This window comes from Vigna unguiculata, chromosome 9 (assembly GCF_004118075.2).
Source record: "Vigna unguiculata cultivar IT97K-499-35 chromosome 9, ASM411807v1, whole genome shotgun sequence".
Lineage (NCBI taxonomy): Eukaryota > Viridiplantae > Streptophyta > Magnoliopsida > Fabales > Fabaceae > Vigna > Vigna unguiculata.
The window spans coordinates 4907545-4927462 of NC_040287.1; the positions used below are offsets into that span (position 1 = coordinate 4907545).

The 19918-nt window shown below is 33.3% G+C and overlaps 4 protein-coding genes and 1 pseudogene across 5 annotated transcripts; 1 reads left to right on the plus strand and 4 right to left on the minus strand.

Moving 5' to 3' along the window:
- Positions 1–2903: 2903 nt before the first annotated feature.
- Positions 2904–5222, minus strand: LOC114196212. Its single transcript, XM_028086777.1, has 4 exons — positions 5050–5222; positions 4869–4968; positions 3613–3999; positions 2904–3366 (listed from the first exon to the last, which is right to left on the minus strand). The coding sequence occupies exons 1-4, from the start codon at positions 5154–5156 to the stop codon at positions 3238–3240; spliced, it is 723 nt and encodes a 240-aa protein (XP_027942578.1). The 5' UTR covers positions 5157–5222; the 3' UTR covers positions 2904–3237.
- A 1678-nt stretch (positions 5223–6900) lies between these two features.
- Positions 6901–9417, minus strand: LOC114162975 (pentatricopeptide repeat-containing protein At1g11290, chloroplastic-like). The gene has a single exon (XM_028047003.1). The coding sequence runs from the start codon at positions 9358–9360 to the stop codon at positions 7156–7158; it is 2205 nt and encodes a 734-aa protein (XP_027902804.1). The 5' UTR covers positions 9361–9417; the 3' UTR covers positions 6901–7155.
- Positions 9418–11834: 2417 nt separating this feature from the next.
- On the plus strand, positions 11835–16017 carry LOC114163277 (dentin sialophosphoprotein-like). Of its 2 annotated transcripts, XR_003599395.1 has the most exons (5): positions 11835–12170; positions 12408–13201; positions 13333–13434; positions 15501–15578; positions 15687–15962. XR_003599395.1 is itself a non-coding variant. In XM_028047492.1 (4 exons), exons 1-3 carry the CDS (start codon positions 12077–12079, stop codon positions 13426–13428), a joined length of 984 nt encoding a protein of 327 aa, XP_027903293.1. In that variant the 5' UTR covers positions 11836–12076; the 3' UTR covers positions 13429–13434; positions 15687–16017. The 2 variants fall into 2 exon arrangements, 1 of the variants encoding a protein (XP_027903293.1); XM_028047492.1 differs by lacking the exon at positions 15501–15578 and having other exon boundaries at positions 11836–12170; positions 15687–16017.
- Positions 16018–16530: 513 nt separating this feature from the next.
- Positions 16531–17733, minus strand: LOC114164328 (membrane protein PM19L-like). Its single transcript, XM_028048963.1, has 4 exons — positions 17528–17733; positions 17227–17446; positions 17027–17072; positions 16531–16788 (listed from the first exon to the last, which is right to left on the minus strand). Exons 1-4 carry the CDS (start codon positions 17652–17654, stop codon positions 16699–16701), a joined length of 483 nt encoding a protein of 160 aa, XP_027904764.1. The 5' UTR covers positions 17655–17733; the 3' UTR covers positions 16531–16698.
- A 501-nt stretch (positions 17734–18234) lies between these two features.
- LOC114164594 lies at positions 18235–19897 on the minus strand (annotated as a pseudogene).
- Between the last annotated feature and the right edge of the window lie 21 nt (positions 19898–19918).

Below are 19918 nucleotides of genomic sequence, written 5' to 3' on the forward strand. Positions count from 1 at the left end.
TATTTTGAAATTGAAGCATATAAATGGTATACCATTGTGACTAAACATTCAGTAGCATTTGTATACAGGAACATCTGTTAGCGACACATCTGTTGCTGCATTCTCTGGTTTTGGTTTTTCGGTTGTTGGAAGCTCAGGAGATGGAATGCACTTGCCTATGATGACTTTTTGCAACTCAATATCATTTAAGTTGTTACTCATAATTGACTTTTTGCACGAATTTTTTTTTTTATATTTGGAAAGTGTAGTGGGAAACATCATTCCATCTCTGACATGGTGGACCCCAATTGTGCATAGACATAACATGTATCTCGGTTCTTTTAAACCAAATATAAGTGCATTTCTGGAAAAACTTTTCAAACACATTTTTGAATTTAACTTGCAACCCAATACCATTTAAGTTGTTACTCATAATTCACTTTTTGCACAATTTTTTTTTTTTTTACATTTGAAAAGTGCTGGGGGAAACATAATTCCCTCTCTAACATGGTGGACTCTTGCTATGTACAAACATAACACACCACATCCCAGTTCTTCTAAACCAAGTATAAGTGCATTACTGGAAAAACTTTTCTGACACATTTTTTTAATTTTACTTGCAACACAAAAATCATTTAAGTTGTTACCCAATGTTGACTTTTTGCACACAAAAAAAAAATTACATTTGGAAAGTACATGGAGAAACAAAATTCCCTCTCTAACATTGTGGACTCCAACCGTACACACACATAACACACCCCATTGTAGTTCTCTTGAACCAAGTATAAGTGTATTTCTAGAAAAACTTCCCTAGGCACATTTTTGAATTTAACTTGCAACCCAAGACCAATTAAGTTGTAACCCATACATGAATTTTTGCACGAAAAAACAATTGAGACATTTCAAAAGTGCAGGTGCAAATAAAATTCCCTCCCTCACATGGTGAACCCCATCTCTGCAAACATATAACACACCTCATTTTAGTTCTTCTAAAGCAAACATAAGAGCATTTAGGGAAAAACTTCCCTCCCTCATTTGGAAATAATCTTGCAACCCAACAACAACAATTACATTTTTCAAAAGTGTAGGGGGAAACAAAATTCCCTCCCTGATAGATACCACAACTTAAACATACATCTTAACAAGTTATTTACTAAGAACATGTGAATCTCACATACAAACACATCATGTTCATGCCTACAAAGGTCATAACTTAGGCAAATAATACAACTTTTAAACTTCCTTTTAACATATAAAGAGTTCTAACAATTAAACATTTCAAAAGAGTTTCCAACTGATTAAACAACTTCCTCCTACCATAACTCACAAATAGAGTTTGAATAGCACGACTTTTGTAGCGTCTGCATGGTTGATGCTTCATTCGCACATATATATTGCTTTCCTCCAATTGCTCACCGTCTTCATTTCTTTTTCGACCTTCTTCATCTTAATGAACAAAATAGGCACCAAAATGATAAGAATTACGGTTTGTATACATACAAAGGCCTAATGTTTAGTCACAATAGTATACCATTTATATGTTTCAATTTCAAAATATATACATTGCCCATCTACAAGGACTTGCAACAACTTTAACATAAAGATTCCCATAAACTATGGAGATAGAAATCATTGTAATGAATCTGGTATAATGCTTCAATGTCCAAAATAGTTAATTCAGGTAAACAATTAACATAATGCATGTATTCAAATAACATAACTACCCACACCACATCCAATTATTACCGCCTGACTTAACCACAACGGTAGTGCAATTAAATATGCACACACAACCATATGAAACTTCCCCAAACACCACACAATCACAAACGATCAAAATGTTTAAAACCACAACTCAAAAGTTCGAAATGCTAAAAAACCTAAAAATCAAGGAATGACCCATTTCTTTGCAATCCATCAATGAAGACGCAAAAAATTCACAATTTATCTATCTTAAAACCATAGAATTCACACAATGACCATTTATTTGCGGTCAATCAATGGGTAAAAACCTTAAGGAAAAATGGAGAAACAATTAACCTTTTTCACCAATGGGATTCCTTTCAAATTCAAACAAAAAAACGTCCAAAACCCTCAATCTGTGGTGACCAAGCACAAACGTGGAAGTCAAGATGAAAGGAGAAGATCAATACTGATTTTTCGTAGGTGGAAATGAAGAAAGAAAGTGGAAGGGTTACAAAATGGCATTCCTGATTTTCTTTCTAGACGACGCTCACCGAAAGTGAAAGGGAGGACGAAGTTTCGCAATTACTGCGAGGTTTCGGGAAGAAGAGAGTGGAGTGCGAAAATTCCACCTTCAACAATGCCTAACACGAGCTTTCGTGGATGGAAACAAATGGGGTTGGGGTTCTTCAATGGAAGCTTTCGGGGTTTGGGAATTTTTTAGGATGAAGAGGAAATGGGTTCTATTTGAAAGAATGGGATAATGGTAAGAGAGTGAAAGTGTTTGACACCACGCGCGACTGATTTTTCACTTTTGTCTGCAGCTTTTAAGTTAAAAAAAAAATCAAATTAAATTTCAATAACAAATGACACGTAATGTGGTAAGAGAAATAGTAAAAATTAGTAGTCATTTGATCATTAATCTTAAAAATTGGTGGGTCCTGTGTCATCTCTACTTATAAGAACTTCACTCAAATTTTCTCCAATGCTATAATTGAAATGCCTCCTTCCAGAATCATTATACTTGATATATTGAGAATTGCAGTTAGTCTTGTAACTATTAAACAACTGTCAAGGTAATAATTGTAATTATATTTTATTCATGAGTTTTGTTAATTCACATATGCGTACTATTATTGTTAAAATCAAGAAATACTTTGTTTGAACTGTTTAAAAAATAGAGGATGTTAAAATAACATTTTTGAATCATTTATTCCTCCCATAAAACAAAATGTAGACACTTAGAAACTCCTCCTCAACTTTAATGTGTTTCTATTACGGAAACAAAAATCTAAAAAATCGCTGCTCTCATCTTGACCTCCCTTCAAAAGAGGTAATAGGACCAAAGCGATAGGGAGTACACAATATGGTGCATAACATAAACAGTTAAATCTACTACGCAGTACATCGAACAGGTGAACGAAAACCCACAAATACTCAAAGAACAGCAGCTAAATGTTATGGCAACATCCATCACTTTACATAATACTAAGACACTTCCCACAAGGTCAATGGTTATGTGAATCAGATCCATGAAAATACATGTTCCAATTCAGTACGTTAATGATCGATGTTTCAACCATATAGTGCACGCCATGGCTCTTTGCTTTCACCTGATTTCTTCTTTGGATTCCATACCACTCTCTCTTCTGAAAACTGCAGACCTGTAGCGCTAGCCAAAATCTCACCTATAGCACGAATTATCTAGCAGAAACCATCATAAGTCTATTGAACTCATAACCAAAAAAAAGGAACACTGCTACACAATTAAGGTTATTGTATGGTGAGAATAGAACAATATAGAATAATTAAGGCAACAGTCCCCCTGTTTACAGGACGGTTGCCACATGATATGCAATCCATTGAGACCAACCAGTCTCAAAATTAGTAGACAATTTTCTACACAGATAAAAATTAGCATGCTTTAAAAGTGATGAGGAAAATGAATACCTCATGATGTTTGGTGGATTTATTGTCCAAATACTGACTAGTTTGTCCAATCAGAAGAAAGGTCGGCAACTGCATTACACGAACAAAGTGAAGAAAAGATGCAAAATTTTCATGTTGAATCCATAACGAAGATGGTAGCTCCTGGGTTTTGTTGAGTAATGTCCGCATTATGTCTGTATTTTGACCAATCCGTATACCAAATATTAGAGGTTTGCTTTCATCTGATCCTAGGTATTTAATTTGCCCTTTAACCTTGGAAGACTCCACCAGAAATGGTACCAAAAGTGTTGGCAGGGATGATTTATCAGCAGTAATTTTATTGAGGACCTCATTTAGAGCACAAACTAGAACTGGTGGCTCATAATGCTCCATAACCACAATTGAGACCTGATACGAAAAGCCTAACAGAATCAGATGTATTTCTAGAGTACACGAATAACAAATCATCTCAGAAGATAAATTTGTATGGTTTAAGTTTACCACTAATGTAATCTAATTGCTCAGAGTATTAACTCCAAATTTACAGAATCAAGCAGCAGTTTGTAAAATTTTCAGAAAGCCAATCTCAGCTGAGAAATTTATCCAATATGAAAAAAAAAAAATAATACTAGAATTCACAGTTGTTTAAGTTGAAACATCACACATAATTATAGAAACACCTTGAACAAAGATCTGAAAAATCACATCCTCTAGCAAGGGAAGACGAAATTAACCACAAAGATTGTAGACTGGACAATAAATCAGCTATGAATGATAAATTCTGTTTTCAGAAAGGAAAAAACAAAGATGTTGTTCGAGAGAATCCGCTCAATATGCTGTTTCTAAGCATTGGAATCCATTCATTAATTTCATTTAACATCGGAGTAATAACAGCCTAGTCCACCCACCACAGAACTCATTTGCAACCTTCAACAGCCATCCACCTCTATTCATACCAAAATTTCAGATCCAACATTTGAAAACAAAAACCTACCCTATTTGTAAGAGGCTCAAGGATTGCCAGAATGACTTAAGACCTTTTTCAGTTGGCTCACCAGGACTCTGCACTCAAACAAAAGTTGTATTCATTCTCTTCAATGCCATTCCACTCAACAAGAAAGCCAAATTTAACATATATCTCGCAACCACTCACTATCATTTCACAATTCAACCAAAAGGGTATCTAATTTCTGTGATTTACAAATCAATTACCATCACATAACAATATCTGAGAAAACACGAGAAAAAAGCGTAAAAGGGTGGTTGGGGAGGGTGACCGTATAAGCGCCGTGTTCATCAACGAAGTGCGAAACGCTGCCAGAGGCTTTGTGGTGCTTGATTCCATAAGGCTCCAGAGAATGGTCGAATGTGTCCTCTCTACGACACAAAACTTCATGAATGAATAATGATTATGAACTTGAGTTGAGTGAAGAAAAAGTGATGAGAAGAAGAAATTACCGGCGGGTGAAGGAGGATGAGGGGTTCGGGTGGAGAGCTTGTAACATAGCGGCGGCGAAACCCTCACCGTCTTTGAACAAGAAAACCACTATCGGAGCAACCTTCATTTTCACTCTCTCTTCTATGCAGATCACCGATTTGCCGTCAATTTAGTCTTCTATGTAAATATTTTGTTAACAACATAACTTTCTCATATATTTTAAATTAACTTTCAATTAAAAATTTTGTTTTAAAAACTTCTATCTTCTTTTAATTATTTAGTATTTTTTTTTTTTGTATCAATGGGATGTGACTTTTATTTAAATCATCCATTAACTTTTCTTTTTCAATCTGCTTTTAAGTCGTTACTTGCTTTTTTTTCTTACAAATGTGATTCAATTGAAAATATTAAAATTGATCCCTAATTAAAACTTAATTAATTCTTAAAAATCCAAGAGAGTTAATTTATATTAAATCATTTTATTATTAAGTTACGATCTTTAAAAAATAATTATAAACCTTAAATATTCCTAGACAAAAAATTGATAAAATCTCACATATTCAAACACCAAATGGATCATTCTATCAAAAATAAAACTGGAGATTGTGTTATTTGTTATACAAAATAAAATAAAAATTGTGCTATTTAGATTATTTTTGTAATGAAAAGTGATTAAATAGATTTCATTTCGCTTACACAAAAAATCTAAGGACCTACAAGCTTTTAACTCCAAAACAATCAAAAACACAAATTACAACAATCTAAAAGCTAGTTGAGAAGAATCAAAGTTTTTAACTACAAAACTAAGGAAAAAATATGAAAAATTTAAGGAATTACATATAAAAATAACTTACACTATTTTAAAATCTAATCAGGTGAATGTGCTTCTTATCAATAAATGATCAACAATTGACTCTCCAAAAACCCAGGCACCTACAAGTTTTTAACTTCAAAACAACCGAAGCATAAATTACAAACAATATAAAGTTTAGTTGAGAAGAATCAAAGTTCTTAACTACAAAGCAAAGGAATAATATGAAAATTGAAGTGATTACTAAGTAAAAATGAACTTAATATGCTTCAAAACTCAATCGAATAGATATGCTCCCAATCTCACTACTGTCCATAAGATATGATCCAATAATGAAGAAGAGAATTGGAGTCAAATTTTTAGAAAGAATGCGAAGCTAGAGAAAAAGAAAAAAAAAATCTTACATATTGAATAAAAATGAGTCGATCCCAAAGGGTTTTACAATGTTGGCATATATTTGTATATTTCGTCAACTAAACAAATCAAACTATTCATAATTTAAGTTGAACCTATTATTTAACAAGCTCACTCATTTAATGAAGTTCAAGGTATTGATTATCGGATGAAACTTGAAATAAGTTTGAGTTGGTTCGGTTTAATGTCAACCCTACTTATAACCTCCTACAACTATGTTTCCACAAACAAAATAACCTAACAAAGCATCAATGATCCTGAACACTCCGGTATAAATAAAAATCGGACAATGATATTTTGATTACTAAATTTTGACAACTTTCTCTTACAATATAATGTGTCATCTTCTAAGTGTTTTTGGAATATTGAGAATGAGAAAATGAAAAATGGAGAACCATTTAGAAGATACTACCTAAGGTTGTAAGAGAAAGTTGTCAAAATTTAGTAGTCAAAAAATCATTTTCCATAAAAACCATTTCAAATTAAACCTAAAAGTGAACAATCCTAAAGAAGAAAGTTTTGGGAGTGATTTTGATCGAGAACAAAATAAAACAAAAAACAGATCTGTGGAATGAATCAAAACAGCAAAGGCTAGATAATTTTGTAAAATTGCACATTCCGACAAGTTAATAAAAAATGCCGCTAATACGTAAGAACCCACCCTTGCCTTTACAATTACAACACATAAATGGCAAAATGTGCATAACTATCTTCTCTTTTCCTTTATGATACCATAAATACCACTTAAAAAAATACCCAAAGAAGCCATAAAACAAAGCCTAACAAGTGAAAAGGTGGAGCATATCTATGATGAGTAAAATTTTGTAATTTATAATCTTCAACTCCAAGGTAAAAGTGGAGCTTACATGACATCTAGATTGTCTTAACTTATCGTGTTATGTCAAAGGTTATGTTGATTCATGTGCAATTCACACCCCTTAATGACAGAAGGGTCAAAGAGTTCAAGATCATTCTCCATATCCCCTGCTTCCAACTCTAGTACATTTAATATTGAGTATATATCCTCCCATCTTTGATGAGATTTATCTGCAACACGAAACTCGTGTACTTGTCCATTTAATTCAAGCCAGCTACAACCTGGTGTTTTCTTTAGTCCTCTATCTCTAAGAATACTCCTCATTCTAGCAACTTTGTCCCACTTTCCTGCTGCAGCATATATATTGGAGAGCAATACATAGTTTCCAGCATTTTTAGGTTCCATATTTATAAGCTTCTGAGCAGCAACTTCTGCTAAACGGGTCTCTGAGTGCATCTTACAGGCACTCAACAAGGGGCCATAAACCCTGCCATCTGACTCCAATGGAATAGTTTTTATCATTTCATTGGCTTCATGGATTTGGCCAGCACGTCCGAGTAGATCAACCATACATGTATGGTGTTCCTGATAAGGTTGACAACCATAAATTTCCACCATTTCCTTGAAAATTTCTTTGCCTTTGCTAACAAGGCCTGAATTAACACATGCTGTGAGCAGCCCAAGAAATGTTACTTGATCCGGTACAATGTTCGATAGTTTCATTTGGTTGTACAATTGAAAACATCTAAACCACTCTCCATGTTTAGAATACGCACTGATCATTGAGTTCCACGCAATTATATCTCTATGGAGACTTTTCTCTTCATCAAAAAGCTTTCTGGCCATTTTAATGCAGCCACATTTTGCATAGCTACTAAGAAAGGATGTCCTCAGTGATTTGAGTGAATCAAGGCTGATTTTCAAAGAGTAACCGTGTAAGTAACTTACATAATGCAATGCCCCTATCTTTGCAAAGGCCGGTAAGATGTTAATGACTATAATGAAGTCAATTCTAGTACCACTCAACTTCATTTTCAAGAATAGAGACAGAGCCTCGAGAGGTTGATCGTGTATTGTATATCCTTTGATCATTGCACTCCATGAAACCACAGTCTTGTTTATTATGAAGTCAAAAATCTTCTGTGCCAAATTTAAGTCATCGCATGCAGAGTACATGTCGATTAGAGAATTGTGAATGGATACCTGATAATCTGAACCATTTCTTATCACATGAGCGTGCATTTGCTTTCCCCATTCACTATTCTTTAACTGTGTGATAGAAGAAATGGCAGGAATTGCCGTGAACAAGTCAGGTCTAAAGCCTGATCTAACCATACGATATACAAGTTCTAAGGATTCCTTGGGGAATCCATTCCCTGCGTATGCTGCAATCATTATGTTCCAGACTACAAGGTCCTTCTCAGGCATTTTCTCAAACAGCATTCTTGCATCTTCTGGGCTACCCAACTTTGCATACATTGACAACAGTGCAGTATTCACAGCTAGTTCTTCACACAGGTTGCTCACAACAACTAAAGAGTGTAGGGCTTGTCCTGCCTTCAGAGAGTTCAACTCAAAAGTGGACCTTAACAGGCCAATTACAGTACTTGAATTAGGTTGGATATTCTCCTTTCTCATCCTATATAAGAGTTTAAAGCTTTCCTCCATTTTCCCATTTTCAGATGCCTGTGAAATTAAGTTATTCCAATAATTCAATTCCATTACATATTTTCCTTCAGCAGGTTCATCAACATTTAAAAAATCATTCATGTCATACAACTCTACCAAAGTTCTTCCCACCGAGTCAAATGCATCCAAACCCAGCCTCATTATCTGTCCATGAACCATCTTCCCTTGTTCATGAGACAAACAAAAGCAAGATCTCAAAACAAAAGAACAACTTTCTTCATCTGGGTACATGGACTTCCCAACCATCGCTTTGTACAAAAAGAGGGTCTTTTCATAATCACCAAACTGATACAAGTTTCTTAAGATTGCTCTGTGGAGAACAGAATCTGGGTTTTGAGTGTAGTAAAAAAGCTTCTGCATTAAGTCCAGGAGTCCAAATTTAGCGTAGCAATCAACGAGTTTGGAGGAAAGAGATTGGTTTTGGTGGAGGCCATGGAGGAAGAACCTGGCATGGAGTTGTTGAAGGTGCTGGGGCTTGGTGCAGAGATCTAACATAGAAGATGAAGTGCTGAAAAACCATGTTTGGAAGATTCTTGGAACGTTGAAGAGATGTAACAAATGGTGGTGTGTGGAGTATTTGGCTGAACCTAAAAACATCATAAGTTCAGCACAAAGTTCAGAGTAGCCAGATGAAAGGACTGAGATTAACTCATCAGAATACGCATAGAAATCACACAATTAGTATTATTATACCATTTATTATTTAAATAATAAATTATTTTCATTACTTACTAAAATTTTTATTTATTTATTATTAAGATCATGATTTTGTTTGCAGACAACAGTTTAAATAATAGAAACAACGTGTAAATCCATAGTTAAACATGATGCGAAGGTAGTATAAAACAAACAATGATAGATAAATAATAAAACAATTATAGTTGAATGAGTGGCTCATATTGAATTTAGATTTTCGGTTAGATTTTTTTTTCTGTTTCTCTTTATAATATATTAATTATTAATGTTTTAAAATATATTAAAAAAATATTTAAAATGTTAACATAATATATTTTTAATAAAAAAAATAGTATAAAATAATTAATAAAAAATCTTGACTTGCTCATAGTTCCTCCACAACAGAAGGTTATCTCAAAGAGAACAAAGTAATTTGCCAAATTGGGATTGAAATGGGATAATATTTTTTTTCCTTAATACTTGTTCAATTCATTGTAATTGATCTTAATCTTGTTTTTTTTTCTATTTAAGGTTTTTCTGTTTAAAGGTTCTATAAGGGTGTGTACAAGAGCAAAAAGAAACAAGTTTATTCTTAACTTTTTTGTTGAATAAGTTGATCGTGAATCATTGTGGAAAAAATGTGTTTTTTTGTCTTTAATTAATTTGTCATTTTTAGTAAATAAATAAAAGTTATGATACAAGGAAGGGAATTAGAAATACAATTACCGTTTTTCACCTTTTTCATTCCTTAATTAAGAAAAACTCGTGTACATATTACTTATACAAATATGACAAAACTTAAATTATAAGACAAAACAAATAAATTGATTATAAAAAATAAAATATATGTGTCCACTTTTTGGTGAGATGAAAACAAGTGTCAGTGTCTCATGAATCATACATCAACTGAGTTGGCAGATTACAGACCCCTCAATATCCTTAAATCATACTCACACACACATAAAAAATAAAGATAAAAAAATTATAAACACAAAATAAAAATAATGTGTGGTCCATTTTTCACATCCCATTTCCCATTCATTCCCAAATAGATTCCAAATTTTGAATCTAGCAACACAATCTCAACCTTTCAAAAACCAGTAACATAGGGGTAATTTATCTATAAATAATAAATATTATCATGGAAAATTTTTGCCATATTGATATTACTATATATAAATTTAAGAGATATAGAAAATTTAATATATTTAGTTTTAATTACAAAAATTGAGTATACATAGCTACCGACTCTTATTTATATGAGGGTTCGTGACCTCCCCCAGTTACTTCTTCAAAGATCATAAAGTCCTTTCCTTCTTTATTAAGTCTAAATAAATTCTTATTAATATCACAAAACTTAGCATCACTAAACTTAATTGCAACTTTTTCTTTCGCAAATCATACATTTTTAATAAAAAATTATAACTCAATTCATCATATTTGATAAACTAATATTTATACCATACATGGAAAATTTAGTCATTGAATACACAATTTAGTTTTTGAAAAGTTATTTTAGTTCCTAAATATGTTTAAAAATCATGTGGTTATATTTAGTTTTAAAGTTGTATAGAACTAAATTTATTATAATAAATACTTTTAAAGACCAATTTAACTTTAAATCAAGAACTTTTATATTATTAATTATGGTAATATCAAGAATAAACTTAAATTTTACATGATTAAAAACTAAATTAGGTTTTCATTTAATAATGTAAAATTAGTCATTTATGTTTTTTTATTTGTTCAAGCTAACTTCGATTATATTTTGAATTCCCTTCAATTTTTATGATTTAAATTATATCTAACTATGTAAGTTTGATTTTTAATTATTAAATTTAATATTTTAAAATTAAATAAACATTGCATTTTAATCAATTTTTACTTAAATTTTTTAAAATTGTCCTTTTTATTTAAATTATTCACAAATTGTACCAACGAGATTGTGTTTGAATCTTATTAGTTTTACCCAAAATTAAAAACCTCGTATTTTCTCTCTTGAAAGTCTATTTTATTTAAATATTTGCTTCTAAAATTTCAAAATTATTTAATATGAAATTCTTAATCAACCGACAATTATTTGAATATAAAAGAATATTAATAAAAATAGATGATAAAGCTAAGTCCACTTAATTTTAAAAACACGGTTAATTAACTTTTTTTAAAAATAAACTCAATCATAATTCAAAACTTAAAAATTTAACAATTAAGAGTTTAACTTTTATACATTATTGATATAAATTTTAAAATGATTATTATAATAATAACCAGCAAGAATTAAGTCTAATATATAATTTGCATATGTTCTTATCTGAGTGAAAATAATAGAATCTGAGTCACAGAATCCAAGTGTCAGCAGGGAGTGAAGGATATATCCCTTCTCAGACCCCATCATTTTCCTATTACCAAATTTCTAACACAAAGTTCTCCTTTTTCATTTTTTCTTTTTGTAATTTAAGAGAAAGAAAAACAAGATCTCTCTCCCACTTCACCTTCTTCAACCTACTACCTACTTCTTTTGTGCAACTTGTCTCTAGAACAGCTCCTGAATCTCACACTAAAAAGTAAGAGAGAGAGTGAGAGTGAGGGGACAACATCCCACCATTTGAGGCTGCCCCTATTTTAGTCTCTACCCTCAATCATGCCATCAGGTGCTAAGAAGAGGAAAGCTGCCAAGAAAAAGAAGGAAAAGGGAACGGAAATTAACACCAACCCTTCAACTACCAACCTTCAAGGTACTGTTTTTCACCCTACACTGCTCAACTTTATGCATGCAAAGCATACCCTTTTCAATTTTTTTATCTTTTTGGTTAATTTTGGGCAGATGGGTACCTTTAAATTGTCTTTTTTTTCTTAAAGATTAGATTTTGCTGTATAACTGAAGGATTTTATGATTGAAAGTGTTTGGGGGTAATTGGGGTGGTTTGATTGATAATGGTTGTGAAACTGATTGATTCAATGACCAATGTTAGGGAATGATGAGGTGAAGTCACAGGATGAGAAGGGAAGTGATGGTGGTGAGGGTGGTTCACCTTCACATGGAGACCATGATCTTGCTTTCAATGAAGAGGAGGAGGAGGAGAGAGACCCTTCAGCTGCTCAACCATCTGATGCTGCTACTTCCAAGGATTTGGAAGCCAAGATCGGTGAAACTGAGGGAGGAAAGGAAGGTGTTGTTGTTGTAGAGTGGGATGAGAAATCTGAGGAGAATTCTGAGAGCAAAGATGTGAGTGCAGGGCTCGTTGAGTCTGCCAAGGAATCCCATCATGGGAATGGAAAATCTGATAGTTCAAGTGATGAAACCGGAACTGTGACAAGCTCAAAGGACGAGTCCCATGATTCGATAAATGAGACAGTTGCATTCGGTGAGTTGGTTAAATCGACGGATTCTTTGCATGCAAAAGTGTCGCCAGTTACTCAAAACGTACTGGCTGAGACTTCTGATTCGGTTGCAGAACCTTCTAATGAACCAGTTAAATCAGTGGCATCCGTACCTGATGTTCAAACCATTCATAATGATAATGCTTCATTAGAGAAATCAACTGGATCTCAAGTCGAAGCAACCGACCTTGCTGTGAAGAAAAATGAGGATGAAGAGCATCCAATCACTGATCAGAATGTCAGAACACTAAGTTTGGAGGAACCTAAGCCAAGGGAATTTGACAATGAAGTATCAGCATCTGTGTCTCATAGTCCTATCCCTGAATCTACTCTTGGTGCAGAACATGTTAAAGATTCTGATGCTCCAGAGAGCTCTGAAAATCAGGTTCTTACATCTTTCTCATTGCTTGTATTATATAGTCTGTATCAGTTTAATTAGACACTTTTCGTAGTGATAATCCTTTTTTTGGACTATTACATTAAATCTTTTTGTTTGCTGAATCAATCAATATGCAGGCTCTTGTATCATCATCAGTCCCGCCTGTGATGCAAAAGACTTCCTGGTTGAGTTGCTGTGGACTATTTGATGTTCTGTCTGGCTCCAACAGATAAGTTGAGGTTGGGAACTATTCTGTCTTCGAAAATTATATTTTTGAAGCTTGCATAAGATTTTCTTCTTATATATATGTGTGTGTGTGCGCGCGCTTCCTTGTACTTGTTTGCAACTGTTTAAGTTGCTTACCCTATGGCATTGTTCTTAACTGGTCCAATTTTCTTCCATTTTCTATTTTTATGTTTTCAATGATTAGTTTGCTGGTTTTGTTGTATTCTCCAATTATTGCTAAGTTAACTTTTTCCTTCTTTTTTGGCATCTTTTTTTTTATTATTATTTTCATTCATGACTTGTATTATTTTTTTTTTGGTTATGTGTTTCATCCATTAATGGGATATGCAACAAGGTTAGGAAATGACATAGTTGTGCCCACTGAAAATCAATATAACAAATGTAGAGTGAATCATAATGTATTCAGGAAGCAAGTATGGATGATTTAAAATTTCATTTAATTTGTGGCTGTTGGTTTGGAAATAGAGAGTACATTGAGACCCACAAATTTGTTCACACAGTCATAAGTTAATTCTGTCAATAACATCGACGTTTTGGGGCTAAAGAAGATGAAATAACTGTTTAAATACTTGACCTGAAATTATGAGTTGTTATATGTAAGCTCTAGAATAGATTTTGTAATTTACTATCTCAAAGAAACACCTACTGTGTGTGAAGTGTGATAAAATTATTGGCTTAAATTGAAGTTATTTCAAGGCTATAGCTATCTGCTCAAGACTCAAAACAGTGTTGTAATTTCAAGTTTGGGTGGGTAAAGATTGAATTTTATGCGTCTTGATCAATGATATTTTGATATTCTCCAAGAACTTTTTGACCTTAGAATAGTGTTACTAAAATTGAACCAGCCAATTTGACTAGTGTAACTGGAAACTGGATCCATGGGTTTATGAGTATATGAAAAATTATATTCATAAATGTCTATCACTAAAAATAGGCTTAATAGGTTTTTTGATTCCAATATTTGAGGGGTTTATTCAATGTGATTCCTTTTTTTATGTCATCCTCTTTTTATTTAAAAGGAGTGTATGTGGTTCCTTCTATTAAATTGGTGTTGACACTGTTTGGAATGTGACTACGTATAGGCTTCTCCAACTTTTCACTCTCCAATTTTTACACACCGCAACTCTACGGCTACCTCCGCTACAACCACTGTTCTAACTACCCCACCTCCAGGAACACACATCTGTTTATGGAGGCGATTGTAGAGGTGCAGTGAGTAGGAAAAGAGAGTGAAGGATCGGAGAAGTCCATAGTCAATGAGACTACATTGACTCCTTTTAAATAAAAAGGAGATTCAATCGAGGACTCACATTAAATAAACCCCTCAAATATTGGGACCTAAAAACCTATTAAGCCTTAAAAATAATCTAGATGATAAACATATCTCATACAAAACATATAATAATAAATTTTAAGTAATAATATCCAAAACATAAAACACGACCAAAAGGGTTCATACTAAGCACCAAGTTGAATAGCAAAAGGAAGACAGTTGTGAGCAATACAAAATGTAGAAGATCAAAATACCGAGTGTAAGCGCCGAGACAACTAGTGTAGAGGGTGGCAAGGGTGTGAGGACGACGACTGCAAATGATTGCAAGCGCACTGAAAGGGTGGTGAGTGCCTATGGCTACAAATGAATGTTTGGTGGTGACATCAAATGACATAGTGTTATCAATATATTTTACCAAATTAGGATTCAACTTAATTATATAGGATCCTAGTTACATCGGAAAATGAATTGTGGAATTTGAGCCTAATAAGTACAAAACTACATTAGGCTTGTCAGATTGATTAGTTTGAATCTAGAATCCTTGTTGTCATTTGGATTACCATAAGAATGTAGCACAAGGGTTATGATTCTTCCTGAAAAAAAATAAAGTGTCTTAATATTCTGAAGCCCGAACCTTGGTAATGATTTCAACTGAGGTGAGGGAGTATTCTTATTTGTGGGCACACACATAAAATTCATGAAATTGTATTATGGAATTTATCCAACAAATTTGTATTCATTTATTGTTTTAACCTTCTGTTGCTTATTTTCAATTCATCTTGGTAGAGTGCAGATCCTGTAGGTTTCAAGAATGAAGACTGCCTCTTCACTTAGAAGAATTGTTTGCATGTTCTGTTTAAGAGAGTTGTCTCTATATTCTCTACAATTCCCTCTATATTATCAGTATACATTTTGAAATCATCATCATGTACAGTTTTTGTTGACAACATTGGCCACTTGCTTCTGTTGCAGAAATACAAGCACGGGGATCTCATCAGATGGATCAGACTTGTGAAAACTTAGGACTTCATTGATAAATTTTTGTGATATTTTAATGTAGATGTGTTTAGATTTTCCGAACAATAATGGGCACAGACCCAACTACATAATTCATGAGGTTTATCATCCAAAGATTGTTGTCGTAAGTAGTTGTGTTAGCAACAGTTCCAGCTTAATATACCCAAGTACTTGAAACTTTTCAAACTACATTTTTGTAACTCTGCAATTATATTATTGTTCTTAGACTTATCTCCCTCTTTTCTACCATGTAACCTTGAAACTTCTATGATAGTTATTTCATCTTCATATTCTTTCAAAGTCACATCCTCACAATCAATTGGTACCCTTTGGTTGTTTCTTGGTATAATCTTAATTATGGTGTAGGTAGTTTGGCTTAATTGAAATTTGTAGATTTTTGGTCTGTCTTGGCTACTTTAGGTAGGTGGGGAGATAAGGGAAGAAAAGTAAGAACATAACATAAGATGCAATAAATGGAATGAAAAGAACGATGAATGTATATTAAAAAAGTTAGTACTCAACTCATACTTTTGAATTCCTGACAGTATAACATGAGAAGGTGTCACTTTCTGCATAACTAGTAGGTTTAAAAGGAGATTCAATTTGTAAAGGCGACATATTTGTGTTCTATAGTTTGCTGGTGCTTTTAAAACAGCATCAAAGTTTTGTTTGAACAATCCTTTCAATGAATTTAGTTTTCTATCGTTATCACTGTATGTGATCGACATATCGTACTTCCAGGAACATTCGAGAAAAATAGAAATCAAACAAACAAGAAAATGGTATAGAAGATGATGAGTTAATAATTTTGTACACAACTTATTCTTATTACGCAATACAAATCCATTCATGTAATTAATAAATCGCACAGTTTGTAACTGTGTTGAAAAGAAAAAAAGAATAAATCAGAGGGGAGAAAAATAATAAACAAACTATGACAATCACAACTTCACATCAACACTCCAATTTATCTCCTGATTGAAGCAGCACCATGGATAGCTGCTATGTAGAAAAGCTGTGTAGCAGAAAGTATAATCATAAAAGCCTCCATTGTTTTCTGCAAAAGCTCCACATTCCAAGGCTTTTAGTGAAGGAAATTATTCTCTAATCACATTTCATTCAAATTCATTTATATATAAAAATATCAGCCTAAGACTATAAAATAGTTAACACCATTACAATAATTGACTAAGAGATTAATCAGTATAATATAAAAAATTATAAAATTAGTGTTACTTTTCGCAGATGATAAATTTAAAATATGACAGTAAATAATGGAATTTTCTTAATCTTACCAGGCGAGAATTTCTGACGTTAAGCTGAATTTCTTTGCAAGCGAAACTGCATAATTATGTCAGTGATATTAGTAACTATGATACAACAGAAGCTATTTTATGAATGCAAAGCAAAATTACTTTGATGGTGGCTATATAATGACTAAAACATTAAACAAATGTATTAACTGGAAAATCAGAATGGGGGAAGACATTATTACCCCATGGCAAGAACAGTGAGAGCCCATGCAATGGAAGCCACTGAAGCTGCAGATGGTAAGGTCTCAGAAGTCCATGAACGGACATGATTGAGTCCTGTGATTAATGATCCAACACCAGCAACTCCAGCAATCAAAGCAAATGTTACAAAGAATCCAGTGGCAGCATTTCCCATTGGGAAGTATATGGGTGAAAAATGAGCTGGTAGATCAAATCGTGGACCTGCATGCATGCATATTATTACAGGACTGAAGAACCATTCACAAAATGATTTTTTAATTCACCCATCACTGCAGAATTTACCTATGACAAAGCCATGATCAATGGCTCTGTTCATGGCCCATCCACCAATGCCTAGAACTATGACATACATGCAGAAGTTGAGACCCAGAAGAAGGGTGGCAATGGGCTTCATTTGGTCGTTAGCCATGTTGAGAAGGAACAAGGAACAAACAGAAAGGGTAAAAGGTTGTCAAAGGCTGAAATAGAGAAGAAGAATGTGTTATGTGGAAGTGAGGGAGGTGTTATATATGGAACAAGTGGATGAAAGGTTTGGTTCTTTACTTGCTAAGGCTGCTACTTCAAAAGGGCCATGCAGATAATGCCTCATGCTTCAAATTCAAGGCAAAACACCAAATATGATTCTTACTTGCTTCATTTTTTTAGTTTATTTTTAGTATTGCTACCTTGTTGAAGGGCCTAGTTGTTCCTTTTCCAAGGCAAGTCATATTCTTTGCCTTTTCAGGACTCTTCTCACTACCAAATTATTGCAATCATTGATTGGTACCTATCCTTTTCAAATCAAAACACTTATTTACATATTTTCCTTCATTACGTACCATGTTACATTCATGTAAATACATTATAAAAAAATGTATGAGATTAATTTGAGTATAGGATTTACTCCTTGTCTTCATCTTCCTTAAATAATAAAATAAATATTTTTTTTTTATTTTAATTCGCAAATCTTATAGGTCACTGCTTCTTTGATATTTTTAAATCGTTCCATTCACAAACATATCATCGCCATATCGAGTTATTTACCAATAGTTTTAGAAGAATAAACCATTAGTTTACTATCGTGGACTACGAACACACCACACTGTTTATAAGGCACAGTAAATGCGCTCTCAAAAAACAATTGACTTTAACTACAACTGAATATTAACTCAAAATTGGGTAAAATAATTTGTAACAGTAAACATTTCGCGACATAAAAACGTATAACATTGCAGCATGTTTTGACAATGAAAATAGCAAAAAGCAATCAAAATCAAAGTGTGTCAACCGAAGCTCACTACAAAACGTAAAATCGGCTCCCAGACATTGGGATCTATTCATCTTCCTGGCTGCGTAATCTGGCGGTTTTGTTTGTCACAACTACGTCAAGCTGAGCAGCTCTCTCAACAATGTCCTTCCTCTTCCTTGTGGACACATTGTGAGCCATCTCAGCACAGTATGTCCTGAGTTACCATAGAAAGCAAAAAAAATCAGCAAATGTGTACATAATAAACCAAAAGAAAAGTATGCATTCAACGAAATTCGTAAAATTAAACTAGTCACCTGTTATGCATCATGAGAAGTTCAAGGTCTTTCACATTGTGGACAACAAATTTCTTGAAACCATTTGGAAGATAATGGCGAGTTTTCTTGTCTGAACCATAACCAATGTTTGGCATCAAAGTGCATCCTTTGAACTTCCTCCTGACACGAGAGTCAATACCCTTGGTCTGCGCCAGCTTGGCTGTTAAAACACAAATGGTAGAACATTGTTACTCTATTAGAACATTACGACCTATTTCCAAACCGTTTTAGACATCTTTATTCGAGAATATTATCTAACCTACATTCACATATCAAAAGTATAATCCTACATTCACACATCAAAAGTATAATCCTACATTCACACATCAAAAGTATAATCCTACATTCACACATCAAAAGTATAATCCTACATTCACACATCAAAAGTATAATCCTACATTCACACATCAAAAGTATAATCCTACATTCACACATCAAAAGTATAATCCTACATTCACACATCAAAAGTATAATCCTACATTCACACATCAAAACATCAAAAGTATAATCCTACCTTCACACATCAAAAGTATAATCCTACCTTCACACATCAAAAGTATAATCCTACCTTCACACATCAAAAGTATAATCCTACCTTCACACATCAAAAGTATAATCCTACCTTCACACATCAAAAGTATAATCCTACCTTCACACATCAAAAGTATAATCCTACCTTCACACATTTAAACTAGTTCATATTAAAATTGATGGATAAATATGATCATACCTCATGAAAATTAAAAATAAACTTCTTAAACATCAATAATAAACAATGCAAAACAAAACCATAACTTTATCAACATATACCAGTACCAGACTGCAAAACACACCCTATATACGTAAACTAAAATATTGGTGCAAATTAAGAATAGGCAATAACCATCATCATCATTTCAACCCAACTGGCAACAATGAACTTCGTCCAAGTTCAATCTTAAGTTCAACCTAAAAAAGGCTTAACAAAACAAAGAACGTAAAATGACTATAGTTACTGACTAACCTTGACGGAAATCATGCGAGGACGCTTAAACTTCTTCACGCGCTTCTTCACAACCCTCCTCGAGAGCAAGGGTACCGCCATTTTCACTAACTTCAATTAGTTTATCT

Excerpts from the sequence above, each read along its gene's own strand:
- LOC114196212 (XM_028086777.1), bottom strand. The coding sequence starts at position 5,156 with ATGAAGGTTGCTCCGATAGTGGTTTTCTTGTTCAAAGACGGTGAGGGT. Across the intron at positions 4,969-5,049 it reads TCATCCTCCTTCACCCGCCG|AGAGGACACATTCGACCATT; the intron begins GTAATTTCTTCT and ends TTTGTGTCGTAG. Across the intron at positions 4,000-4,868 it reads ATGAACACGGCGCTTATACG|GTCTCAATTGTGGTTATGGA; the intron begins GTCACCCTCCCC and ends TTTTCGTATCAG.
- LOC114162975 (XM_028047003.1), bottom strand. The coding sequence starts at position 9,360 with ATGATGTTTTTAGGTTCAGCCAAATACTCCACACACCACCATTTGTTA.
- LOC114163277 (XM_028047492.1), top strand. The coding sequence starts at position 12,077 with ATGCCATCAGGTGCTAAGAAGAGGAAAGCTGCCAAGAAAAAGAAGGAA. Across the intron at positions 12,171-12,407 it reads TTCAACTACCAACCTTCAAG|GGAATGATGAGGTGAAGTCA; the intron begins GTACTGTTTTTC and ends GACCAATGTTAG. Across the intron at positions 13,202-13,332 it reads CAGAGAGCTCTGAAAATCAG|GCTCTTGTATCATCATCAGT; the intron begins GTTCTTACATCT and ends ATCAATATGCAG.
- LOC114164328 (XM_028048963.1), bottom strand. The coding sequence starts at position 17,654 with ATGGCTAACGACCAAATGAAGCCCATTGCCACCCTTCTTCTGGGTCTC. Across the intron at positions 17,447-17,527 it reads TGATCATGGCTTTGTCATAG|GTCCACGATTTGATCTACCA; the intron begins GTAAATTCTGCA and ends GCATGCATGCAG. Across the intron at positions 17,073-17,226 it reads CTCACTGTTCTTGCCATGGG|TTTCGCTTGCAAAGAAATTC; the intron begins GTAATAATGTCT and ends ATAATTATGCAG.